The following is a 26,266-nucleotide window of genomic DNA, read 5'->3' on the forward strand; positions in this document are numbered from 1 at the left end:
CTAAAAAAAAATTGACAAAATTTTCTATAGAAATCACATTTAAACAAAATTTTCTTTAGAAATAAAATTTTGACAATATGTTCTATAGAAATAAACATTTGAAAATATTTTCTAACAAAAAAAAAAAAAAAAAAAAAAACATTGACAAATATATAGAAATCAGATTCTAAAAAAATTTTCTAAAGAAATAAAATTTTGACAAAATTTTCTATAGAAATAAAATTTTGACAAAATTTTCTAAAGAAATAAAAAAATAAGAAAATATTTTCAAAATATTAACAAAATTTTCTATAGAAATAAAATTTTGAGAAAATTTTTTATAGAAATAAAATTTAAGAAAAATGTTTGTAGAAATAAAATTTTGACAATATGTTCTATAGAAATAAGCTTTTGAAAATATTTTCTACAAACAAATTGACAAAATTTTCTATAGAAATAAAGTTTTCTAAAGAAATCACATTTAAACAAAATTTTCTTTAGAAATACAATTTTGACAATATGTTCTATAAAATTAAGCTTTTGAAAATATTTTCTACAAAACAAAAATTGAAAAAAATTTCTATAAAAATAAAATGTGGCAAAATTTCCTCTTGAAATAAAATTTTGACAAAATTTTGCATTACCATCCTACATTAATAACAACTACTTGGGCCAATCCTATAGATTGTTTCTTTCGGAAGTCGGGATGATTTCAACAGACGGACGGAAATCGACTCAGAATTTCACCAAGACCTTGGTTTCAGGAAAATATTTCGATGCATTGCAAACGGAATGACAAAGTTAGGATATCCCCCATTCTATTGCGGAGGGTAAAATAAGTTAATGAGGAGATGTGTATTTTGAGCACAGCAAAAAAAGCGTCGCCAAGGTAGTGAAAATGTTCATTTTGGATCCGGAAGTGGTGCAAACTTGACGCAGAAGGGATGAATTTAACATGGGCTTGTCATGGGACGAATGTCCACCATTTCAACATCCGTTGCACTGCATCACTTCTCAAGGTGTGATGCGAATTCAGTGTTTTGGATGTGAATTAAGAAATTTTGTGATATTTTGACGAATAAATAATTTTTAAAATTTTTCATGATTTCTAACGCATTATAACGCTTGACTGGAACGTTTGACATAAAATATTTTCAAAAATTCTCAATTTTTCCAGAAAAGATTTAGCATTTTTTTTGGCAAAATTTAAAGAATTTGCAGTATTTAATTAATTATTACGAGTAATCTGTTGTTAACCTATTTGAAATAATAAAATTTTAAATTTCCCATTAAAAATATGAAAAAAGCGAGTAATAAAAAAAATTGACTCAAATGAATTTCCTGTGCAGTTAAAATAAAGAACATCTTTGGGAGGACATTTTTGGAAGTGCTTTTAAAGTTGTGCCTTCAGAATTCCAATTTTTCCAATTTTTTTGCTGGGAAATATAGTATTTTCAACTGCAAAGCGCTATCGTCATAGTTGTGTTTCTATCTTTAACAATGTAACTTTGAAGTTTGTTTTATGTGTTACTTGTCACTATAGACATTATTAGTATTTATTTGTTTACAAAATAACAGGGATTGGGAAATGAATTTGCTAATAAAATATTTGTTAATTTCGATTTTTTCATGTGCTATTTTCAAAGATGGTAATATGCGATATAAATCAATATAATATCTAATAAAAACTATTTGTGATAACCCTCTTCTAGTATTAGGCATTGAATGCTTTTCTTGCAATACAAGAGATGATGAAGGATGTGAGAATTTAAAAAGATCGGACAATACTACTTTTGTGACAACATGCGAAGGGGTCTGTGCCATGGTCAAAGGTGTATGGGGAAATGAAACGAATGGTAAGTAAGTTCAAAAGTTGTGATCATATTTTAAGATATTTTCGACTTCCTAGGAGAAGAACGAAAATACGCAATAAGGCGCTTCTGCGGTCCCATTGATTACTGTACACAGAATGATGCTCTTTGTTGCCACTGCACTCATAACTATTGTAATTTTGGAAATGTTTGTTTCAATCGTGCTGGTATCTTGGAAGTGCCTAATATAATGGTCTTTTGTGTCCTATTTCTAAAATTATTATGTATAGTAAGTAATTGGTAAATATATATGTATGACAGAACAGAAAAATTTCAATGTTAACACTAAATGTGTTAAAAGATGTGGAGGTAATAGTTTTAAGTACCAATTGAAGCCTAGATTATCTACATCTAGTAATATCCCACCGACTTTCAGTAGTTTATCAGTTCTTTTCTTGTTTAGGTCACCTAATTACATATTCTTTGTATTTCCGATATTCTACGACAAAGATAGGCTATATAGGACGAGGTTCTGATGTAGACCCCATATAAATCGAACTCCCCAATTCGGTTTCTTTGACATCTACACACCGTAATTTTTATCTAATTTGCCTGAAATTGGAAATCTTAGGTTTACAAAGACCAGTGCCCAATTTGGAGCTTTACTTGTTTAGGTCACGTAATTATATTTCCCTTGACGTTCCGATTTGATCATGACGATCTTGCAAAAAAGTATGAAAATAATACTTTTGGATCCGGAAGTGGTGCAAGATTGGCGCAGAAGCGATGAATTTGACATGGACTTGTCATAGGACGAATGTTCTGCATTTCAACAGCTGTTGCACTGAATTTGCAACACTTCTTAAGGTGTGATATTCAGGGCAACTAGAATCAGTTGGTCTGCCTCTGGCTACATGCAAGTTCATACTTCGTGAAAAGGCTGTTATGATGGCGAATGTCCGATGGGAGCAGTGTAAAGGTTGCAACGACACTAAGCAAATATGGCCCCCATCTAAACTTAAACCGCACACTAGATATCTTAGTGTTTTCAAGACGTCAGATATCACTCCTGATATCAGCTATAACGGGTCGCTGCCTGATAGGCGATATATATTCTTGCATGTGTGTGAAGATAAATTCGAATTTAAAATTGCGGCAGAGGCCTTAGCCGAGACACAAACCAGCACCTTGTATGTAATTTTAAATTCGAATTTAAATAATTAAATTCGAATTTAAAATTTATAAATATATTATTTTCTTGAAAACGCTAAGAATTTTTAAATGGAATTTGATAGAATTCGTTAGAGACGGATCTAAGTATCCTTAATTCGAACAAATTTCTCACAAAAATAATTTAGAAACCGGCAAAATTAAAATGTTGTTTAACAAAAAAAGGGACAACTGTGCCAAAACCGTTCGGGGTTCCAAAACGGGGTTAGTGCGTACTATTCAAATTCGAAATAATTTCATTAGAAAAGTATTTCAGAAAGCGGAAAATTGAAAAATATTTTCAGAGTTAATTCACATCAACGAGGCCACTGTGCGAAAATGGAAAAATACTTTCAGAGTTAATTTACATCAACGAGGCCACTGTGCGAAAACCCTTCGGAGTTCCAAAACGAAACTACCACCATTGGATAGGTCTTAGTGTGTACTATTCAAATTCGAAGTAATTTCATTAGAAAAGTATTTCAGAAACATATTCCTTAAAGAGAAGAAAAAACTATTAATTTTCATAAATTTTCTTCAATGTGACAGAACTAACTTAACTTATTTGTAAAATGTTGCAAATTGAAAACTATTTTACTTAAAATTTTCTGAAATAAATCTACATTTTCTTTCATGGTGGGTTCACTTTTTGGGTGTACATTTTTTGACAGTTGACTGGAATATTCCAAAAACTCATTTAGTTCTATTCGAATATTCTTAGAGACTGGTTTTACTCACAAATCGAGGAACAATGGAATCTTTTATTTCATGCTTTCTCGATGTGAGAAGTTCTCACTAAAAATACAGAACATGGGTATAGATTTGATTTTCGAAGCTTTCTGGAGGGGCAAATTTCATCCGATCCGATTGAAATTTGGTACGTGATGTCAGTATTTGCTTAATATTAATCATATAAAATTCGTTTCACATTGGTATAGCTCCCATATAAACCGATTCCCAAATATGATTTCTAGAGCCCCATGGATGTACAAATTTCATCCGATCTGGTTGCAATTTGATTCTGTACCGTGCGAATATTGTTTCATATCGGTTCATAATTATTTATACACTCCTCTATATAAACGAGTTAAGAACTCAATTGGCTTACATTGGTATTTAATCTGTCTTTTTTTGTTTAATATAGAATCTTTACAATTTAGAAGACAATGTTAGCAAAATCCAAGTAATCCGATTATGGACGACAGTCTTTCGTATAAATTTTTTTTTTTACGCAATCCATAATGGATGGTACATTAGAGTCATACTGGCCCAATTATACGCGAGATTTATTCGTTATATATCTTTGGAATCCAGAACCTGTCACATATTTGACTACCTTAATTTGTATTATGTGAGAAAATTAATTAACTAACACGTTGTACAAAATATCTTAAAACAAAAGCCAAAAACATCATGAATGTCCTCATGATCTCATACATTATTGTACTGGACTACTTCATGGAAGGAGTACACACACGTATACTAAATACATTTTCCGTAATGACATCATTTTTGTCCGTTGATGGGGCTACATAAAACCAGACAACAGGACAACGATAATGATTGTGTCTCTTGACCTGTGTTCTTGAATGAAGAAAACATTGTCCAACATCTGCTGATGATTGCAATACTTTGCCTTTCACAACGACTATGATACGGTATATGGAGGAATACGGAGCTGAAGATAGACTAATTTGTAGAACAAATGGTAACAACTGTTAACGTAAATCAGTTTATGTTCGTTTCTTCTGTATAATTATAGAATACTGGATTTTTACCTCTCTCCTTCGAAATAATGGAAAGGGAAAAAAAATTGTGGTATATTGTGAAAGGATGCAAAACTATTAGGATGTCTGGTATGTGGTTTTCATATGCCATTAAAATACCTGTACTTATGATGTCCTGTGGTATTTTGTTAATGTTAATTGTTGTCTAATATACACAAAATTTTCTATGGACCAGGTAAATGAAATGAATTTCGGGAACAACTGGAATGCATTGTATGGGATGGATTATTAAAATTTAGATAAGACGGACTGACGCTACTGTATTAGACAATGTTTGCTTATTCTGGGTGATATTAACATTTGGTAAGGGAGCCACCGTGGTGCAATGGTTAGCATGCCCGCCTTGCATACACAAGGTCGTGGGTTCGATTCCTGCTTCGACCGAACACCAAAAAGTTTTTAGCGGTGGATTATCCCACCTCAATAATGCTGGTGACATTTCTGAGGGTTTTAAAGCTTCTCTAAGTTGTTTCACTGCAATGTGGAACGCCGTTCGAACTCGGCTATAAAAAACAGGTCCCTTGTGATAGAGCTTAACATGGAATCGGGCAGCCCTCAGTGATACGAGAGAAGTTCACCAATGTGGTATCACAATGGACTGAATAAATAGTCTAAGTGATCCTGATACATCGGGCTGCCACCTAACCTAACCTAACCTAACCTATGGGGGCTATATACAATTATTGATATGGACCAATTTTTGTGTGATTGGGGATCGATTTATCTGAGGGCTATATAACTATAAACCGATATGGAACTAGTTAGTTATGGTTGTTAACGGCCATATACTAGCACAATGTACCAAATTTCAACTGACTCGGATGAAATTTGCTTCTCTTAGAGGCTCCGGAGGTCAAATCTGGGGATCCGTTTATATGGGGGCTATATATAATTATGGACCGATTTCGACCAATTTTTGCATGGCCATTAGAGACCATATATTAACACCATGTACCAAATTTCAGCCGGATCGGATGAAATTTGCTTCTCTCAGAGGCTCCGAAAGCCAAATCGGGGGATCGGTTTATATGGGGGCTATATATAATTATGGACCGATGCGGACCAATTTTTGCATGGTTGTTAGAGACCATATACTAACACCATGTACCAAATTTCAGCCGGATCGGGTGAAATTTGCTTCTCTTAGAGGGTCTGCAAGCCAAATTTGGGGGTCCGTTTATATGGGGGCTATACGTAAAAGTGGACCGATATAGCCCATTTGTAATACCATCCGACCTACATCAACAACAACTACTTGTGCCAAGCTTCAAGTCGATAGCTTGTTTCGTTCGGAAGTTAGCGTGATTTCAACAGTCGGACGGACGGAGATGCTTAGATCGACTCAGAATTTCACCATAACCCAGAATATATATACTTTATGGGGTCTTAGAGCAATATTTCTATGTGTTACAAACGGAATGACAAAGTTAATATACCCCATCCTATGGTGAAGGGTATATATATATATAATTATGGACCGATGCGGACCAATTTTTGCATGGTTGTTAGAGACCATATACTAACACAATGTACCAAATTTCAGCCGGATCGGATGAAATTTGTTTTACTTAGAGGTTCCGCAAACCAAATCTGGGGATCGGTTTATATGGGGCTATATATAATTATGGACCGATATGGACCAATTTTTGCATGGTTATTAGAGACCATATACTTACACCATATACCAAATTTCAAATGGATCGGATGAATTTTGCTCCTCTAAGAGGCTCCGGAGTTCAAATCTGGGGATCGGATCGGGCTATATATAATTATGGACCGATATGGACCAATTTTTGCGTGGTTGTTAGATACCAGATACTAACACCATGTACCAAATTTCAGCCGAATCGGATGAAATTTGCTTCTCTTAGAGGATTTGCAAGCCAAATTTGGGGGTCCGTTTATATGGGGGCTATACGTAAAAGTGGACTGATATGGCCCATTTGCAATACCGTCCGACCTACATCAATAACAACTACTTGTGCCAAGTTTCAAGTCGATAGCTTGTTCCGTTCGGAAGTTAGCGTGATTTCAACAGACGGACGGACATGCTCAGATCGACTCAGAATTTCACCACGACCCAGAATATATACTTTATGGGGTCTTAGAGCAATATTTCGATGTGTTACAAACGGCATGACAAAGTTAATATTTCTGTGGTGGAGGTTATAAAAAGTTGTATACAAATATAGTACAAAATTTTACTAAAACAAAATAAAATAGTTCAAATTTTTCTAAAATGGGAGAAGGTTGTTAAAATTGAGTTTATAATTCTCTCAAAAAAGAGTAAATTTAACTAAACTTGTACCTGTAATTCGTATAGCGCTAAATACATTTTATGAAATTATCTTAAACAACAGAAAACAATTTACTATTTAGTTTTAAAAAAAATTTCTTTAATTTAACAAAAAAGTATCTACTTATTAATACCATGTTGCAATTAGAAAACTATTTTAGTTAAAATTTTATTAAAAAAACCTACATTTTCTTTCGTGGTGGGTTCTTTTTTTGGGTAAAAGTGGTGAAGTGGTGGATATGATACAGTCGGCCCCGCCCAACATTAGACTTACTAACATATATACGGGCGTCAGTTCGGCTAGGCCGAAGCTTATGTACCCTCCACCATGGCAAGGTATCTTAAAACTACCTATCACCGTAATATATACCACATAGCCCATACTTGGTATATATTAAACTAAAAAAGGCCGATTAAGTTTAAAGTTTCTATAGAAATAAAATTTTGACAACATTTTCTATTGAAAATTTGGAAAAAATTTTCTATAGAAATAAAATTTGGATAAAATTTTCTATAGAAATATAATTTTGACAAAATGTTCTATGGAAATAAAATTTTGACAAAATTTTCTATAGAAATAAAATTTTGACAAAATTTTCTATAGAAATAACATTTTGACAATGTTTTCTATAAAAATAAAATTTTGGTAGATTATTTTTGGCTCTAGTGGCAACCATGATTATGAACCGATAAGGACCAATTTTTGTGTGATTGGGGATCGCCTATATATAACTATAGATCGATATGGACCAATTTTGGCATGGTTATTAGCGGCCTTATACTAACACAACGTTCCAAATTTCAACCGGATCGGATGAATTATGATCCTCCAATAGGCTCCGGAGGATAAATCTGGGGATCGATTTATATGGGGGCTATATATAATTATGGACCTATATGGACCAATTCTTGCATGGTTGTTAGAGACCATATACTAACACCACGTACCCAATTTCAACCGGATCGGATGAATTTTGCTCCTCTAAGAGGCTCCGGAGGTCAAATCTGGGGATCGGCTTATATGGGGGCTATATAATTATGGACCGATATGGACCAATTTTTGCACGCTTGTTAGAGACAATGTACTGACACCACGGACCAAATTTCCATCGGATCGGATGACTTTTGCTCCTCTAAGAGGCTCCGGAGGTCAAATCTGGGGATCGATTTATATGGGGGCTATATATAATTGTGGGCCGATGTGGACCAATTTTTGCATGGTCATTAGAGAACATATACCAACACCCTGTACCAAATTTCAGCCGGATCGAATAAAATTTGCTTATCTTAGAGGATCCGCGAGCCAAATCGGGGGATCGGTTTATATGGGGGCTATATATAATTATGGACAGATGTGGACCAATTTTTGCATGGTTATTAGAGACCATATACTACCACCATGTACCAAATTTCAGCCGGATCGGATGAAATTTAGTTCTCTTAGAGGCTCCGCAAGCCAAATCGGGGGATCGGTTTATATGGGGGCTATATGTAATTATGGACCAATTTTGGCATGGTTGTTAGAGACCATATACTTACACCATATACCAAATTTCAAATGGACCGGATGAATTTTGCTCCTCTAAGAGGCTCCGGAGTTCAAATCTGGGGATCGGTTTATATGGGGGCTATATATAACTATGGACCGATGTGGACCAATTTTTGTATGGTTGTTAGAGATCAGATACTAACACCATGTATCAAATTTCAGCCGGATCGGATGAAATTTGCTTCTCTTAGAGGATTTGCAAGCCAAATTTGGGGGTCCGTTTATATGGGGGCTATACGTAAAAGTGGACCGATATGGCCCATTTGCAATACCGTCCGACCTACATCAATAACAACTACTTGTGCCAAGTTTCAAGTCGATTGTTCCGTTAGGAAGTTAGCGTGATTTCAACAGACGGACGGACATGCTCAGATCGACTCAGAATTTTACCACGACAGAATATATACTTTATGGGGTCTTAGAGCAATATTTCGATGTGTTACAAACGGCATGACAAAGTTAATATTTCTATGGTGGAGGGTATAAAAAGTTGTATACAAATATAGTACAAAATTTTACTACAACAAAATAAAATAGTTCATATTTTCCTAAAATGGGAGAAGGTTGTTAAAATTGAGTTTATAATTCTCTCAAAAAAGAGTAAATTTAAATAAACTTGTACCTGTTATTCGTATAGCGCTAAAGACATTTTATGAAATTATCTAAAACAACAGAAAACAATTTACTATTTAGTTTTAAAAAATTTTTTCTTTAATTTAACAAAAAAAGTATCTACTTATTAATACCATGTTTCAATTAGAAAACTATTTTAGTTAAAATTTTATAAAAAAAACCTACATTTTCTTTCGTGGTGGGTTCTTTTTTTTTGGGTAAAAGTGGTGAAGTGGTGGATATGATACAGTCGGCCCCGACCAACTTTAGACTTACTAAAAATGTAATCATTTTCCGAATTATAAATTCTTACCAATAATCTCAAAAAACATCAAAAGTGGACATGACATCAATTTTTTTCCAAACCCTAATTACACTTATATCATTACTTGCTGTTATCAATTTAGCATATGTTCCCTTCGATTATATGATAATGGTTGACTTCTTAATTTCACTAAAAGTGAAAGTTCAGTTTTATCTTCCGCTCTTTGGCATCTATTATTGTCTTCTCGTCGGGTGAATATGGTGCTCAGGTGTTTTTTGTATTGGTTAATTTCATTTTCATATCTTTACGTGAACATCTCACACTCACACGAAGAAAACAAAGAAAAACAAACAGAAATAGAAAACTTGTTCATTGTTCTCCATGAAGGAAACAGACCATCAAACACATACAAAAGGAACAAAAAAAACTTTTATGCTCATTCATTTAAGGATTCATTTCATACCTGGTTCCATTTAGTTCATCATCATTCACTCTCTTTCATTGAGAATCTCTCATTCATTGATGCTGTTCATCTGTCATTAGCTAAATTAGGTTTTAACTTTTGCCACCCTCTTCTCGCCATCAAAACGTATTGGAGGAGTATATGATGGCATGGACCAGTATTGTATTGCCTCACCTCATCTCATTTCTAGAATAATGTTGGTCCTTTGTGTTGAATGTTTTCGGCTGCCATTGATGTTGCAAGGGCCAGGTATATTTTTTCCGTTCTCAAGTAACTTTGCTGTAAAAGAGAAAACAAACAGACATTCTCAATCTCGTTACACAGAGTATAAGATTTGTTGGTATTGTGGTTGTATCGGTGTGAGTGGATATATATGTTTTTGGTAGAACTTTTATGGTTTGCTCTGTAAGTCAATATAAAAGATAACCTTTGCCTGTTTTATATTGGTTTCTTTGAAATTCTTTGAGAAAAGTTTTTCTTCGTTTTTTTCCTTTCTTTGTGAAATGTTAACAAAAGTGAAATTAATTTGATTAAGTATCCGAGAATGGGATGTAGGGTAATATTGATTACAAAGTTGTATTTTTTCTTATACTCTTTTCCATTAGGGTTGTAAAGAGTGTTGCAAGTTCTTGCATTTATAGGTAATGCCCATCACTAGAAGTTTGAAACCCTGTTTGAGTTATATACCAATCTTCTCAGAATAAGTAAAGGGTAAAGTTTATCTCGAAATTTAAATATGATCATTCTGAAATTCGGCATAAGCGTTTGATTTAGCTCAAAGCCAAACACTATTTTGATTTTCCAATACCACAAATGTGGCAGAAATAATTTTTTGATTTTTGCAAAGATAAAGTTTTAGATTTTCGATAATACCAAACAAAATTTAAAAATTAAAATTTCGTGAACAATGATGTTTCGAGTTTAAAATTTGGCACCCAACATCCTTCACTCAAAGAAAAAAGACTTTCCTCCGGAACGGAATACTATACAAGCGAAATTCGCCTTAGTTGAAAAGGATTTCCTTTGTGGCAATAAATAGTATTATGTCTGGAATGAATGATTTGGACAGGATCGTGGTTTTGGGCGATTTTAATTTGCCTATGGTGTCTTGGCTCGACTTGCCTGATACGGAGGCGTTGACTCCACTGACTACTTCTAGTGGATCGCGATGGGTGACGACTTTTTTGAATCTTTTTCTTGATGCTGGTTTGGGTCAGATAAATGGAGTTATGAATTTCTTTGGGAAGATTCTTGATTTGGTTTTTGTAGACGATCCTTATAATTTTGATTTGTCCAGATGTGATCCTGAGCATAGGTATCACCCTGCTTTCTCTCTTTGCCTCTTGGATGTTGCTCATGAGTCTCAAATGGTTGCTGTTCGGGATGAGGTATTTTCACTATGTTTTAAGAAGACGAATTTCGATTTGTTGAATTCGCTTCTTTCGGGTGTTGACTGGAGCTCTGTTTGTAGATGTGATCGGTTGTCTGATATCGATATGGCTGTTGATAATTTCTACAAGGTTTTGGACGGTTTTGTGTTACGGACTGTACCTAGGCGAAGGGTGGATTTCCCTAGGAATCGACCATGGTATTCTCCTGTGTTGACGAAACTCAGGAATGATAGGAATAGATGTTTTAGACGTTATAAGAGAACGGAATCTGATATTGATTATGCTCGGTACTCTGTCGCTAGGTCTATTTATAATATGGAATCAAGAGCGTGTTATGTTCGTTACAGTGATAAGGTTAGAGGTGACATTCATTGTAAACCGAGGTCTTTTTAAGTCTTCGACTAGGCTTTCGAAGATCCGGAGGGATAGTGTTGACTTTTATGGTGACCAGTCCATTGCGGACTGTTTCGCGGGCTATTTTGAATCTGTTTATAGAAAGGGTGCTTATGATGCTGATGGTTCATATCCCTATTCTATTAGTCGCTTGATAGGGTGGCAATTCCATTATTTGATAGTCTGTCTGTGTCTGGGTATTTGGGTGGGGTTGAGGCGTCCACCAGTGGTGGTCCAGATGGGATTCCTGGGATAATTCTGAGGTTTTGCTCCGAATGTCTCTCTGCTCCATTGTCGATGTGATTTAATAGTTCATTGAGGTTCGGTTATTTCCTTCTAAGATGGAGGAGCTCTTTTGTCGTACCACTTCATAAGCCGGGGAGCCCCTTTGATGTGGGTAATTATAGAGGGATAGCAAAATTGAGTCCTATTCCCAAGGTTTTTGAAAAGATGGTGACTGATGTTTTGTCGCATGGCATTTCTTCGATACTGGATCCCTGCCAGCATGGTTTTCGTAAGGGCCTATCGACTACTATGAACTTGGTGGAATTTACTTCTCATGTTATTAATCAGTTTGTTGTTAGGAATCAGACTCATGTTATTTATACGGATTTTAGTAAGGCTTTTGATCGGGTGAATCATAAGCTCTTGTTATATAAGCTGGATAGGATTGGATTGGCCAGTGCACTTTTGGCTTGGATTTCGTCGTATCTTGATTGCCGTACGCAGATTGTGTCTTTTGGTGATTCCTATTCAAGGTGCTTTGATGTCCCATCAGGTGAGCCTCAGGGTAGTCATTTGGAGCCTGTCTTATTTTTGTTATTTATAAATGATTTACCTCAGTCCGTGGTTAACTCTAGGATTTTGATGTATGCTGACGACGTTAAGTTATTCTCCTCGTTTGTTAATTCTGATCAGGTGCATTTATTACAAGGTGATTTGGATAGCTTTGATGATTGGTGTAGGGTAAATCTGATGGATTTGAACTTGAAGAAATGCAAGTCTATGCGATTCTTTAGGTCTAGGCCTATTGATATTCCGTATAGTATACGGGGCTCGTTATTGGAATAGGTTGTTTCTTTTGTTGATCTTGGCATTGTTATGGATCGTAGGCGTTGGGCGAAGGAGTTTTCGGACCCTTATGTTATAAGGAGGCTTTTTACTGCCCTTGTTAGACCCATTCTAGAGTATGGTTCTATCGTGTGGGATCCTCAGTATGAAGTTTACATTGATAGGATAGAATCGGTTCAGAAGCAGTTCTTGTTGTTCGCTTTGACACATCTTCGTTGGTACAGTGACTTTGTTCTTCCTTCATACACTTCTAGATTGAGGCTGATTAATTTGCCTACTCTTAGGACGATGTTGAGCTCCATGACGGACGATGTTGAGCTCCATGATGATGTATAGTGGGGATATTCCATGTTCGGAATTGATATCTAGGATTAGGATAAATGTTCCTTTTAGGGCATCTAGGAATTACCAGTTTCTTTATATTGATTTTCAACGTTCGAATTGTGCTTTTGTGGAGCCTATTCGTAGGATGTGTATTATTTTTAATTCAATCTATCATCTAGTTGGCACTAACCTTAGTATTGATATGATGAAGTCTAGAATTTTAGCATATTTGGATAACTAATACATTAGTTTTATTGAATAACCTAATATTGATCTTGTGTTTTAATATACCCGACTGATGAGTCTTTCTCTGTAGCTGGTCAAATCCCTCTGCCTCCACCCCGCCATGGTCCGGATCATGGTGTGTACGCTGTCCCTACGTTATGGGGACGAGGCCCTCACGGACGGAAGGGGCGGGAAAGTGGGCGATGGGACCATTCGAAAAAAAAGAGAAAAGAAACATGAATTTATAAAAAATGTTGTAAAGTCAAAAGAAAACTTCCTTTGTTTACAATTTCATTCCTCAGAAAAGAAAACTTTACATTCAGTGTAGGAGTTTTAAAACAGCACAGGAAAATAATTATCACATTGATGGGTCGAAAATGGATAAGTGTACGAGACTGGACCTCTATTAATAAATGATCAACGATTATTCCGAATATTGGATAGGCAAAACAAATCGTTTCTCTTAAAAGCAATTTTTGGCCATCGAACATAGTTTGAAATTTTCTTTTCGAAGTAAAAAGATTTGTTTGAAAGAAAAGTATATCAATAATCCCTAAAACACATACCCCCATATGCAAAAAAACGTTAAAGAAGACTTTACTTTTATCATATAAATTCCTTCGATAAACTGTCAATAAATTATTTTACATATGGGCAATAGTGTTTAGGGTATAATAACTTTCATCTGCACAAAATGTGCGTACCAACAATGTGCCAATAAAAATATGTTTTCACTTTTTGCAATCTTTATTAAATATAAAATGTCTAGTAAGGCCCACGAAGATTGGCCAACGATGACTGGAAATAAATTAAATGGTCTGATGAAATAAATTTGATGCAATAGATCATTACTGGTAACGATATCCGAACATTACTGGTAATGACCTGATAATGAAAAAGACTCCAAAACACCACATCACGTGAAACATAGAAGTGAAAGCTTCATGGTATGGGGATGGTGACACACTTGGCCGTTGGTTAGTGATAAGAAATCATGAAAAAAGGAGACTAACCTTGAAATTGTGCAATTAAATTTGCCTAAGTTTGTGGAGGTATGCGCCTACCTTGAGGTTCAAGTTGTTTTTCAAAAAGACGGCAAACCCAAGTATACTTACAAAATAGTATGGAGATGGAAACAGTTCTCAAATTCTCAAAAGGCTATCACAAATCCCCGATTTCAATCCCATTGAGAATTTATCGTCTCTGGTTAAAAGGAGCTTGAGATTACATCAAAGAGCACCAAACTTGAGATCTAGAGACAAGTTCAGCACAATTAGTCGGATATTCCAAAATAATAAAAAAACTTAGTATAAATACGTCAAGAAGAGTTAAAACCATAATTTAAAAATATGACTATATTTCAGATAAAACTCCCATAAATACAGTGGCTCAATTTAATAACCGGACAGTTGTATTTTTTTTATACCCTCCACAATAGGATGGGGGGTATATTAACTTTGTCATTCCATTTGTAACACATTGAAATATTGCTGTAAGACCCCATAAAGTATATATATTCTGGGTCGTGGTGAAATTCAGAGTCGACCTAAGCATGTCCTAACTTCCGAACGTAACAAGCTATCGACTTGAAACTTGGCATAAGTAGTTGTTATTGATGGACGGTATTGCCAATGGGACATATTGCACAACTTGTAGTATATGGTCTCTAACAACCATTAAAAAATTGGCCCATATCGGTCCATATATAATATATATATATATATATATATATATATATATATATATATATATATATATATATATATATATATATATATATATATATATATATATATATATATATATATATATATATATATATATATATATATATATATATATATATTTATATATATATATATATATATATATATATATATATATATATATATATATATATATATATATATATATATATATATATATATATATATATATATATATATATATATATATATATATATATATATATATATATATATATATATATATATATATATATATATATATATATATATATATATATATATATATATATATATATATATATATATATATATATATATATATATATATATATATATATATATATATATATATATATATATATATATATATATATATATATATATATATATATATATATATATATATATATATATATATACACAGATAAAAATAAGTTTGAGAACCAATAACTTTTGTTGGAAAACCAATAACAAAATTTGTTAATTTTCCTGCAACAAACTAATTTGTACTTTTAATAACCATTATTACAAAAAAGTGGTTAGCAATCGTTACCATCAGAAGGCAACAAATAATTTGTGTTCTCAATAACATAATTTGTAAGTAATTTGTTGAGCATCCAATAGTACAAAATATTTGTTGTTGATCGTTACGTTTAATCCTCAACAAATATTTTTGAATTTGAACGAAAAAATTTGTATGTGAATTGTTGGAGTCTAACAATGACCTGTAACAAATTTATTGGTGTATTGACAAAAAATTAAATTGAAATTGAATTGCACCAAAATTGCAAAATTGCCGGAACAATTTTGGAGATATTTTGTTAAGTACAAACAGAGAAGAAATATGACCAAAATGCTATTTTTGGACGGGGAACATGTAACATTTTTGTGTCGAAAATCCTATACTCAGTTTTGTAAATGTATGACGATTTTAAATTTGAGTAGTCCAGGGTCTAGCAAGCATTTTGACAACTTTTTGCCCAGTGATATATATTCTAGTTAATTACAATTGTATAAACTCTAATCCCGATCTTAATATGGTTTTATTAATTATCTCATACAACAAACACATTTAAAAATGAAAAATATAAATTTTTCACAGACATTTATAAATGTTTTTCTGTATTCTCCGATGAATAAACTCTTTGCTTGCTATCATACACGTGCATGTGCTCATACTCATTTTGTTCTAACGGTATTCTTCGCATACTTCTTTTAGCTTTCGTACATATTCTCAGCGATGTGCGCGTAACCAGTCTTGTATTTTTGTTTTTGTTTTCATATCGATAGCAGTCAACTATTTTCGCAACAAAACAATTTGTTGAAAATTCAGAATATTTCTATTATTTCGTCTGTCAAGCATCTACAAACACATTTCAACAACAAATGCCTCTATTCAATAGACAAATTTGTTGAGCATCAGCAGATTTTACATACAAATAAAGTTGTTAATATTTATTTGCAGTTATTTTTTTGTATATATATATATATATATATATATATATATATATATATATATATATATATATATATATATATATATATATATATATATATATATATATATATATATATATATATATATATATATATATATATATATATATATATATATATATATATATATATATAGCCCCCATATAAATCGACCTACAGATTTGACCGCTGGAAGCACTTTGTGGAGCAAAATTCATCCGATTCGGTTGAAATTTGGTACATTTACTATGGCCGCTAACAACCATGCCAAAATTGGTCCATATCGGTCTACAGTTATATATAGCCGATCCCCTATCACACGACATTTGGTTCATATCGACAAAAATAATCTACCAAAATTTTATTACTATAGAAAGTTTTGTCAAAATTTTATTACTATACAAAATTTTGTCAAAATTTGATTTCTATAGAAAATTTTGTCAACAATTTATTTCTTTAGAAGATTTTGTCAAAATTTTATTTCTATAGAAAATTTTGTCAAAACTTTATTTCTATAGAAAATTTTGTCAAAATTTTAATTCTATAGAAAATTTTGGCAAAACTTTATTTCTATAGTAAATTTTGTCAACAATTTAAAGCTATACAAAATTTTGTCAAAATTTTATATCTATAGAAAATTTGGTCACAATTTTATTTCAACAATTTAGTGCTATAAAAAAGGTTGTCAAAATTTTATTTCTAACATATAGAAAATTTTGTCAAATTTGTATTTCTATTGTGGATGACAGTCTTTAGTAGAAGTTTCTATGCAATCCATGGTGGATGGTACATAAGATTTGGCCTGGCAGAACTTACGGCCGTATATATTTGTTATGTCTTCTTTTTTGGACCAACTTTCTATACTAAATTTTGTCAAAATTTTATTTCTATCGAAAATTTTGTCAAAACTTTATTTCTATAGAAAATGTTGTCAAAATGTTATTTCTATAGAAAATTTTGTCAAAATATTATTTCTATAGAAAATTTTGTCACAATTTTATTTCTATAAAAAATTTTGTCAAAATTTTATATCTATAGAAAATTTCGTCAAAATTTTATTTCAACAATTTAGTGCTATAAAAAATGTTGTCAAAATATTATTTCTATAGAAAATTTTGTCAAATTTTTATTTCTATACTAAATTTTGTCAAAAATTTATTTCTATAGAAAATTTTGTCAAAATTTTATTTCTATAGAAAATTTTGTCAAAATTTTATTTCTATAGAAAATTTTGTCAAAATTTTATTTCTATCCAAAATTTTGACAAAATTTTATTTCTATAGAAAATTTTGTCAAAATTTTATTTCTATATAAAATTTTTTCAAAATTTTATTTCTATAGAAAATTTTGTCAACAATTTAGAGCTATACAGAATTTTGTCAAAATTGTTTATCTATAGAAAATTTCGTCAAAATTTTATTTCAACAATTTAGTGCTATAAAAAATGTTGTCAAAATTTTATTTCTATAGAAAATTTTGTCAAATTTTTATTTCTATTGCGGATGACAGTCTTTAGTAGAAGTTTCTATTCAATCCATGGAGGAGGGTAGATAAGATTCGGCCTGACACAACTTACGGCCCTATTTACTTGCTATGTCTTCGTTTTTGGACTACCTACCTTAAAAGATTTACTCATTTTTATACCCATCACCATAGAATAATAAGTTTGTCATCCCGTTTGTAACGAAATATCGATTTTCGACTATATAAAGTATATATATTCTAGATCAGGGAGAAATTCTAAGACGATATATGAATGTCCGTCTGTCTGTCTGTTGTAATCACGCTACAGCCTTCAATAATGGCGCCATCGTTCTGAAATTTGGCACAAATTCGTTTTTTGTTTGCAGGCAGATCAAGTTTGAAGATGGTCCAAGTTTTCATATAGTCCCCATATAAACCGACCTCCCGATTTGGGGTCATAGGCTTATAAAAACCGTATTTTTTACCCAATTTGCCTGAAATTTGAAATCTAGAGTTATTCTAGTACCATAAAAAGGTGTGCCGAAAATGATGTTTATGGGTCCATGTTTTGATATTCCCCCATATAGACCAATCTCCCGATTTTGCTTCTTGGGCGTCTAGAAATTGTATTTTCTCTCCGATTTGCATGAAATGTGAAATCTAGAGATATTCTAAAACCACAAATAGGTGTGGTGAAAATGGGGCATATCGGTCCATCTTTTGGTAAAGCCCCCATATAGACCGATTTCCCGACTTTATTTCTTGGGTTTCTAGAATCCGTAGTTTTTATCCAATTTGCCTGAAATTAAAAATCTAGTGGTATCTTAGGACCGTAAAGAGGTGTGCCGAAAATGGTCCGTATCGGTTCAAGTTTTGGTATATCCCTTATATAGACATACCTTCGAATTTATTCACCCAGAAAAAAGTGACCCCTTCTTTAAGTTAAAATGAACTCATTGTGAAGAAAGTTGAACTTCGTATAGCGCCAAAGACATTTTTATTTGTTTGAACGATGTGATTTTCGTAGAAATTAGGAATAATGCATTCCATATATTAGTTAACATTTTCCTATATTTATATACCACTATACTACAGAATGAAAAAATTTAACTAATTTGAATTCATATATGGAATGATTTTATTGAAATTTTGTCATTCATTTCGACAAATCTTACACATTTGTGGTAAAACTTTTACTTCATAATTAGAACTGCTTACCTTCGTTTTTAAATACAATTTTATTTATTTCTATAAGCAATTTTATCTTCAATAAAAGACATGTTTTATTAATATATTGAATATATTTATTAAGAATCAACAGCATCGAATCTCTTTGAAATATTAGTTTATTATTCCACTATTTCCAATTTCCGTGTGATATTATCAACTGTAAAACGCACTTTTTCTTCTTCTTGTACTTTTCACTTTTAATAAGTTGCTGCCTAACGATTTTGTCCTCCTTTTACAATTTCAATACCTACAAATATAAAAAATCATACAACATTTTTGTTGCAAAATGTTAGCGTCACTGAATATTACCTGATAATTGAAGATTCCAAAATGAAGACAAATGAAAGGTTTGTTATTCTGCTGGTGTTTTCTTTCTTTATACACTATCACGAACGTTGATAGATTTATTTAAAAAAACGAAAATTTTTCTCACTAATTTAAAATAACAAATATTTTATATATTTTATTTGTTATTTATTATATTATTTTACCATATTATTTTTTAACAATCTCTCCGTATATCAAAACAACGCGATTCCAACTAAAAAAACAACCGACGCGCAAATATATCGATTACACCCACGCGCAAACACATCGATTACGATGACAGGTATCGATTACAGGTAGACAATAGAAATTTAGGAAAATTTCCTATATTCTAACAAGTGTGTTTCCTTAAGTTTTAAAGGATTGCATACTTCTTAGTACGAATGAACTAAAATATTTTTCTATGCCAAGTGTTGTTCGTATGTATGAAAAACTTTCTATTATAAAGGAAGTCGCAATTATCATTTTATAAGAAATTTTACTAATTTTGAGGAAACTTGGTTTTAGTTCGGTTTTTGTTTATTTTTACGAATGCTTTGTTATCGGCGAATAAAATTTTCTTTTTCAGTAGTAAATTCTTATACCCAGCGAAGAAAATAGTATGAGTAAAATTCCATGCCTTATTCTAGTTAATGAACTATTCCTAACTGCTTACAGTTTAGGATTTTTTTACTGAAACGAGTAAATTTTATTATTTTGCACAAAAATGTACCTTAATGGAAATAAAGTGGATAAACTATATTGATGAAAATTTTTTCCTTTAGTTTCGAAGGCACTTTTTTCTGGGTGTTTCTACGACTTCTAGAAGCCGGCTGACCACAAATATGTCAGCCGAATACTGGGTGTCGACCCATATTTTGATATAGCCTCCAAATAGACTGATCTCCCGAATAAACTTCTTGAACTTCTAGAAACCGAAGTTTTAATCTGATTTGCCCGAAATGGTAATTATACTGGTATTTTAGACCCTCAAAAATTTGTATCGCATTTATTTTTACCGGTTCATTTGGTAAGGCATCGACATAGACCGATTTCACTTCTTGAGGGTACACCCGAAGAAAAGATATTTTCCTCCGGAATGAAATTTTAGGCAAATGAAGTTCCCCTTTCGTATAAAGTATTTTCGTTTATAGCAAATTAATCCGATTTTTTTTATAAGCGATTCAACGATTGTCTCTAAAATTTGTGTCAGAAGAAAATGTTGCTTGTCTAAAATTTCGTTCCTCAGAAAAGAAAACTCTTCTTTCATTGTATAGCAGGCGCACTGACCATGAAAATTGATCCTTTCGTAATCATTTAAATAATGGCGGTAAAAATCTACACATTTAAGATTTCAAATCAAGGCGTTATTTCATCATTTACACGATATGTTTATGATTTCTCTAAAACTCAAACAAAATTCGGTCTTATAATCCAGAATCTGATATAGTCTTCATAGGTAAAATCTTTAAAATCATCATCGGGAAGCGTATTGGTTGAACTGATTTGCTTGGGAGAATATTTGTCATCAAACCCCCTGAAATTCTATATAATCCCAGCAAAAAAATTTGGAAGTTCTTCCAAAGGCACAACTTTAAAAGCACTTCCAGAAGATGCACTCCCAATGATGTTCTTTATTTTAACTACCCAGGAAGTTCTTTTAATTAAATTTTTTACAACTTGGTTTTTTCATACTTTTAATGGGAAATTTTAACTTTTTTGTTTCAAAAAGGTTAAACACAGAGTAAAAATTCATAAAATGATACAAATAATTTAAATTTTGTCGAAAAAAATAATAAATCCAATCCGAAAAAATTGTGAATTTTTGAAAATATTTGAGGTCTAACATTTCCGACAAGCGTTAGAATCCATTAAAAATTATAAAAAATTATGAAAATTATTTATATGACAAAATATCACAGAATTTTTTAATTTACATCCAAAATATTGAATTCGGATCACACCTAAAAAAGTGATGCAAATTCAGTGCAACGGCTGTTGAAATGGAGGACTTCCGTCCTATGACAAGCCCATGTAAAATTCATCGCTTCTGCGTCAATTTTGCACCACTTCCGGATCCAAAAAGAACATTTTCATTACTTTTTTGGCGACGCTTTTTTTGTTGGGAATACCAATTAACCCGCTACGATGAAGAGTTTTTAAAGTAAACTATTATATTTGATTCATAGTGGTGGGTATATAAGATTCGGCCCAGTCGAACTTACTGCTGTATATACTTGTTTTATATAAAGTTTTTTTCATTGTCAAAAAGGGATAACGCATGAAGAAAAGCAGCAAAAATTAATAAATTCAAATTTGTTTGCTTGGATCGAGAACGCAAAACTCAACTTTATTTAATTATTTAAAACGATACAATATAGATTTATGTTTTTTAGCAGAGTAATTATATTCATAAAACCTAAAACGACTCCATTTCTTTTTGAAGTATTCCATTGCCATTTTACCATTTAGTTCTTTCATTCAATTAATATTTGCCGGGCAGTTTAAAACATTAGGACATAGGTCGCAAATCGAACGTTCACGATCGAACCACATACCATTGGGACAGTAGCACAGAGTGGGCATACCACCTTGACATTTCCAAAAATATTGACAATGATTGGGATATGGAAATGAGGCACCTTCGGGAGAAGATAAACAACTGGGATTTGTACAGTCATGGCATTCTGTCAAGAGAAGTTGAGTCAGCATCATAAATGGGGCCGATTGTCGACAGATGGCTTCCTGGGGTATAATGGCGGGTGCTGGTGTCGTAGCTTTGGTTGTTATAGGACATGATTTATTGAGTTCACACCTTGTCTGTAAACTTCCTTCATTAGTAGGAATAGAATTCGCTGTAACTTCATTGCAATTTTGTAGTATAATCAGTACAAGGATTAAAACTAAAATCGAGAGAAATTTTGATTTATTTTGATTTTATATAATATAGAAACTACTTACAAATAAATTTAAAACTTCTGATGTCCATAGTTTTCCCGATGTTATGATGTGTTACCTTAACCGTTACTGCAGTACTAATCTACCATATGCAACTGGCAGACATTTATAGATGATTGTCACATCGACATTCTTATGCAACTTTGAGGTTTTTGCTCTTTTTTTCTATTTTTTTTATAAAATATCTAGTAATAATAGATAATATTTATAGAAAAATTGTAATGTTTTGTTTTATTATTATTTATTAATGAGTTATTAGTTCTTCAGAATCATTTCTCAGATTACGTGAATTTACATTCTTTGTCTTATGTCTAGCCATATATGCACTCTTATTAGCTCTCATTAAACTCTTATCAATTCTAAAGAACATGACGATAAAATTTATTGATATCTCTAAATCCGTTCACTAGGTCATTTTGAAGAGTTTCATAATATTCTTCTGTTTATTCACCATCGATTGGTTCGATAAGTGATGATTGAGTAATAATGTGTTTACTTTATAAAAATCCCCGTATAATGTACACTATCTCAAAAGATTGTCCGTACACCAAGCTGCTAAAGATATATTTCATTTAATTTCAGAAACTATATGGCCGATTGCGTCAAGTAAATGGTATATTAAAGATCAAGCTTGAATAACTATTTTCTATTTGATACCAAAAAAGATCGAATCAAATTATCTACATGGACGGAAAAGACTGTTTCTTATATGTTTGGGTGTAAAAATTATATGTTTGACACTTAAATTTTTTAACACAATAACAGGTTGGCTGATAAGTCCCCGGTCTGACACATATATGGCGTCTCTAGTATTAAATGCATATTATTTTTATATAGTACCAACCTTCAAATGATTCGTGTCAAAATTTGACGTCTGTAAGTCAATTAGTTTGTGAGAAAGAGCGTCTTTTGTGAAGCAACGTTTGTTATTGTGGAAAAATTGAAAAAAAGGGAATTTCGTGTTTTGATAAAATACAGTTTTCTGAAGGGAAAAAATACGGTGGAAGCAAAAACTTGGCTTGATAATGAGTTTCCGGACTCTGCCCCAGGGAAATCAACAATAATTGATTGGTATGCCAAATTCAAGCGTGGTGAAATGAGCACGGAGGACGGCGAACGCAGTGAATGCCCGAAAGAGGTGGTTACCGACGAAAACATCAAAAAATCCACAAAATGATTTTGAATGACCGTAAAATGAAGTTTATCGAGATAGCAGAGGCCTTAAAGATATCAAAGGAACGTGTTGGTCATATCATTCATCAATATTTGAATATGCGGAAGCTCTGTGCAAAATGGGTGCCGCGCAAGCTCACATTTGACCAAAAACAACAACGTGTTCATGATTCTAAGCGGTGTTTGCAGCTGTTAATTCGTAATACACCCGAGTTTTTCCGTCGATATGTGACAATGGATGAAACATGGCTTCATCACTACACTCCTGAGTCCAATCGACAGTCGGCTGAGTGGACAGCGACCAGTGAACCGTCTCCGAAGCGTGGAAAGACTCAAAAGTCCTCTGGCAAAGTAATGGCCTCTGTTGTTTGGGATGCGCATGGATCGATTATCTTGAGAAGGGAAAAACCATCAAAAGTGACTATTATATGACGTTATTGGAGGATTTGAAGGTGGAAATCGCGGCAAAACGGCCTCATATGAAGAAGAAACAAGTATATACAGCACTAAGTTCGGCATGGCCGAATCTTAAATACCCACCACCATGAACCAAATATTAGGGTTTCCTTTGAAATTTCAGAAGGGCTTGAGGACTCTTCCCGAACATAAATTTAAAGATTTCACCTATGAGGACTATATCAGATTCTGTTTGAGTTTTAGAGGAATCATTAACATCTCTTGTAAGTGTGCAAGAAAATTATAAAATAACGTCTTGATTTGAAATCTTAAATCTGTAGAAGTAAAATCTGGAAATTTTACATTGAGTTTCGAGCAATTTTCATGATCAGTGCGCCTTCTACACCATCAAGAAGTGAAGTCGGTCTATATAGAGGCATTACAAAATTTACCGATAAAAACTTAATCCGATACACGTTTTTGTGAGCATAAAATACCAGAATATTTACAATTTCAGGCAAATCAGATAAAAACTACGGTTTCTAGAAACCCAAGGAGTTAAATCGGGAGATCGTTCTTATGGGGGCTATACTAAAATATGGACCGTTTTCGGCACACCTCTTTATGACCCGAAAATACATCTAGATTTCCAATTTCAGGCAAATAGGATAAAAACTTCGGATTCTAGAAGCCCAAGTAGTAAAATCGGGAAATCGGTATATATAGGGGCTATACGAAAATATGGACCGATACTCACCATTTTCGGCACACCTCTTTATGGTCCTAAAATACCTCTAGATTTCCAATTTCAGACAAATTGGATAAAAACTACGGTTTCTATAAGCACAAGACTCCAAATCAGGAGGTCGTTTTATATGGGGACCATACTAAAACATGGACCGATACTCACAATTTTTGGCATACGCATTTGTGGTTCTACAATACCTCTAGATTTCCAATTTAAATTGAATAAAAACTGCGATTTCTATAAGCCCAAGAATTAAAATCAGGAGGTCGTTTTATATGGGGACCATACTAAAACATGGACCGATACTCACCATTTTTGGCACACCTCGTTATGGTCATAAAATACCTCTAGATTTCCAATTTCAGGTAAATTGAATAAAAACTGCGATTTCTATAAGCCCAATAATTAAAATCGGGAGATCGGTCTATATGGGGGCTATACCAAAACATGGACCGATACTCACCATTTTTTGGCACACCTCTTTACGGTCATAAAATACCTCTAGATTTCAAATTTCAGGCAAATTGGATAAAAACTTCGATTTCAATAAGCCCAAAACCCCAAATCGGGAGGTCGGTTTATATGATGACTATATCAAAACCTGGACCGATATAACCCATATTCGAACTTGACCTGCCTGCAGACAAAACACGAGTTTGTGCAAAATTTCAGCACGATTGCTTCATTATTGAAGACTGTAGCGTGATTACAACAGACAGACGGACATCGTTATATCGTCTTAGAATTTTTCCCTGTTCAAGAATATATATACTTTATATAGTCGGAAATCGATATTTCGATGTGTTACAAACGGAATGACAAACTTATTATACCCCCGTCACCATTCTATGGTGGTGGGTATAAAAAGTGTTGTTCCACCAAGACAACGCACCGTGCCACAAGTCATAGAGAACGCTGGCAGAAATTCATGAATTGGGCTTCGAATTGCTTCCCCACCCACCGTATTCTCTAGATCTGGCCCCCAGCGACTTTTTCTTGTTCTCAGACCTCAAAAGGATGTTCGCAGGGAAAAACTTTGGCTGCAATGACGAGGTGATCGCCGAAACTGAGGCCTATTTTGAGGCAAAACGGAAGTAGTACTACCTAAATGGTATCAAAAAATTGGAAGGTCGTTATAATCGTTGTATCGCTCTTGAAGGAAACTATGTTAAATAATAAAAAAAAAATTGACAAAAAAAATGTGTTTTTCTTTGTTAGACCGGGAACTTATCAGCCAACCTGTTATTACAGTAGCGATTTTTGTTGAGGGTGTAGTTTCTGATATTAAATATATTTTCAATAGTTTGGTGTATTCACAATTGTTTGAAAACATTTTTAATGAAATTTTCTTTATGGGTATATATTTTTAAGTCGCCAATTGGTTACATCCGT

General features: G+C 32.9%; 2 protein-coding genes across 2 annotated transcripts; one reads left to right on the plus strand and one right to left on the minus strand.

Moving 5' to 3' along the window:
• Nucleotides 1-1,540: 1,540 nt before the first annotated feature.
• Nucleotides 1,541-2,121, plus strand: LOC142224320 (uncharacterized). The gene is made up of 3 exons (XM_075294088.1): nucleotides 1,541-1,628; nucleotides 1,692-1,835; nucleotides 1,889-2,121. Exons 1-3 carry the CDS (start codon nucleotides 1,568-1,570, stop codon nucleotides 2,092-2,094), a joined length of 411 nt encoding a protein of 136 aa, XP_075150203.1. The 5' UTR covers nucleotides 1,541-1,567; the 3' UTR covers nucleotides 2,095-2,121.
• A 19,793-nt stretch (nucleotides 2,122-21,914) lies between these two features.
• On the minus strand, nucleotides 21,915-22,718 carry LOC142226657 (uncharacterized). The gene is made up of 2 exons (XM_075296768.1): nucleotides 22,561-22,718; nucleotides 21,915-22,502 (listed from the first exon to the last, which is right to left on the minus strand). The coding sequence occupies exons 1-2, from the start codon at nucleotides 22,586-22,588 to the stop codon at nucleotides 22,081-22,083; spliced, it is 450 nt and encodes a 149-aa protein (XP_075152883.1). The 5' UTR covers nucleotides 22,589-22,718; the 3' UTR covers nucleotides 21,915-22,080.
• Between the last annotated feature and the right edge of the window lie 3,548 nt (nucleotides 22,719-26,266).

The sequence above is a fragment of the Haematobia irritans genome, chromosome 2, assembly GCF_050003625.1.
Source record: "Haematobia irritans isolate KBUSLIRL chromosome 2, ASM5000362v1, whole genome shotgun sequence".
Taxonomy (NCBI): Eukaryota; Metazoa; Arthropoda; class Insecta; order Diptera; family Muscidae; genus Haematobia; species Haematobia irritans.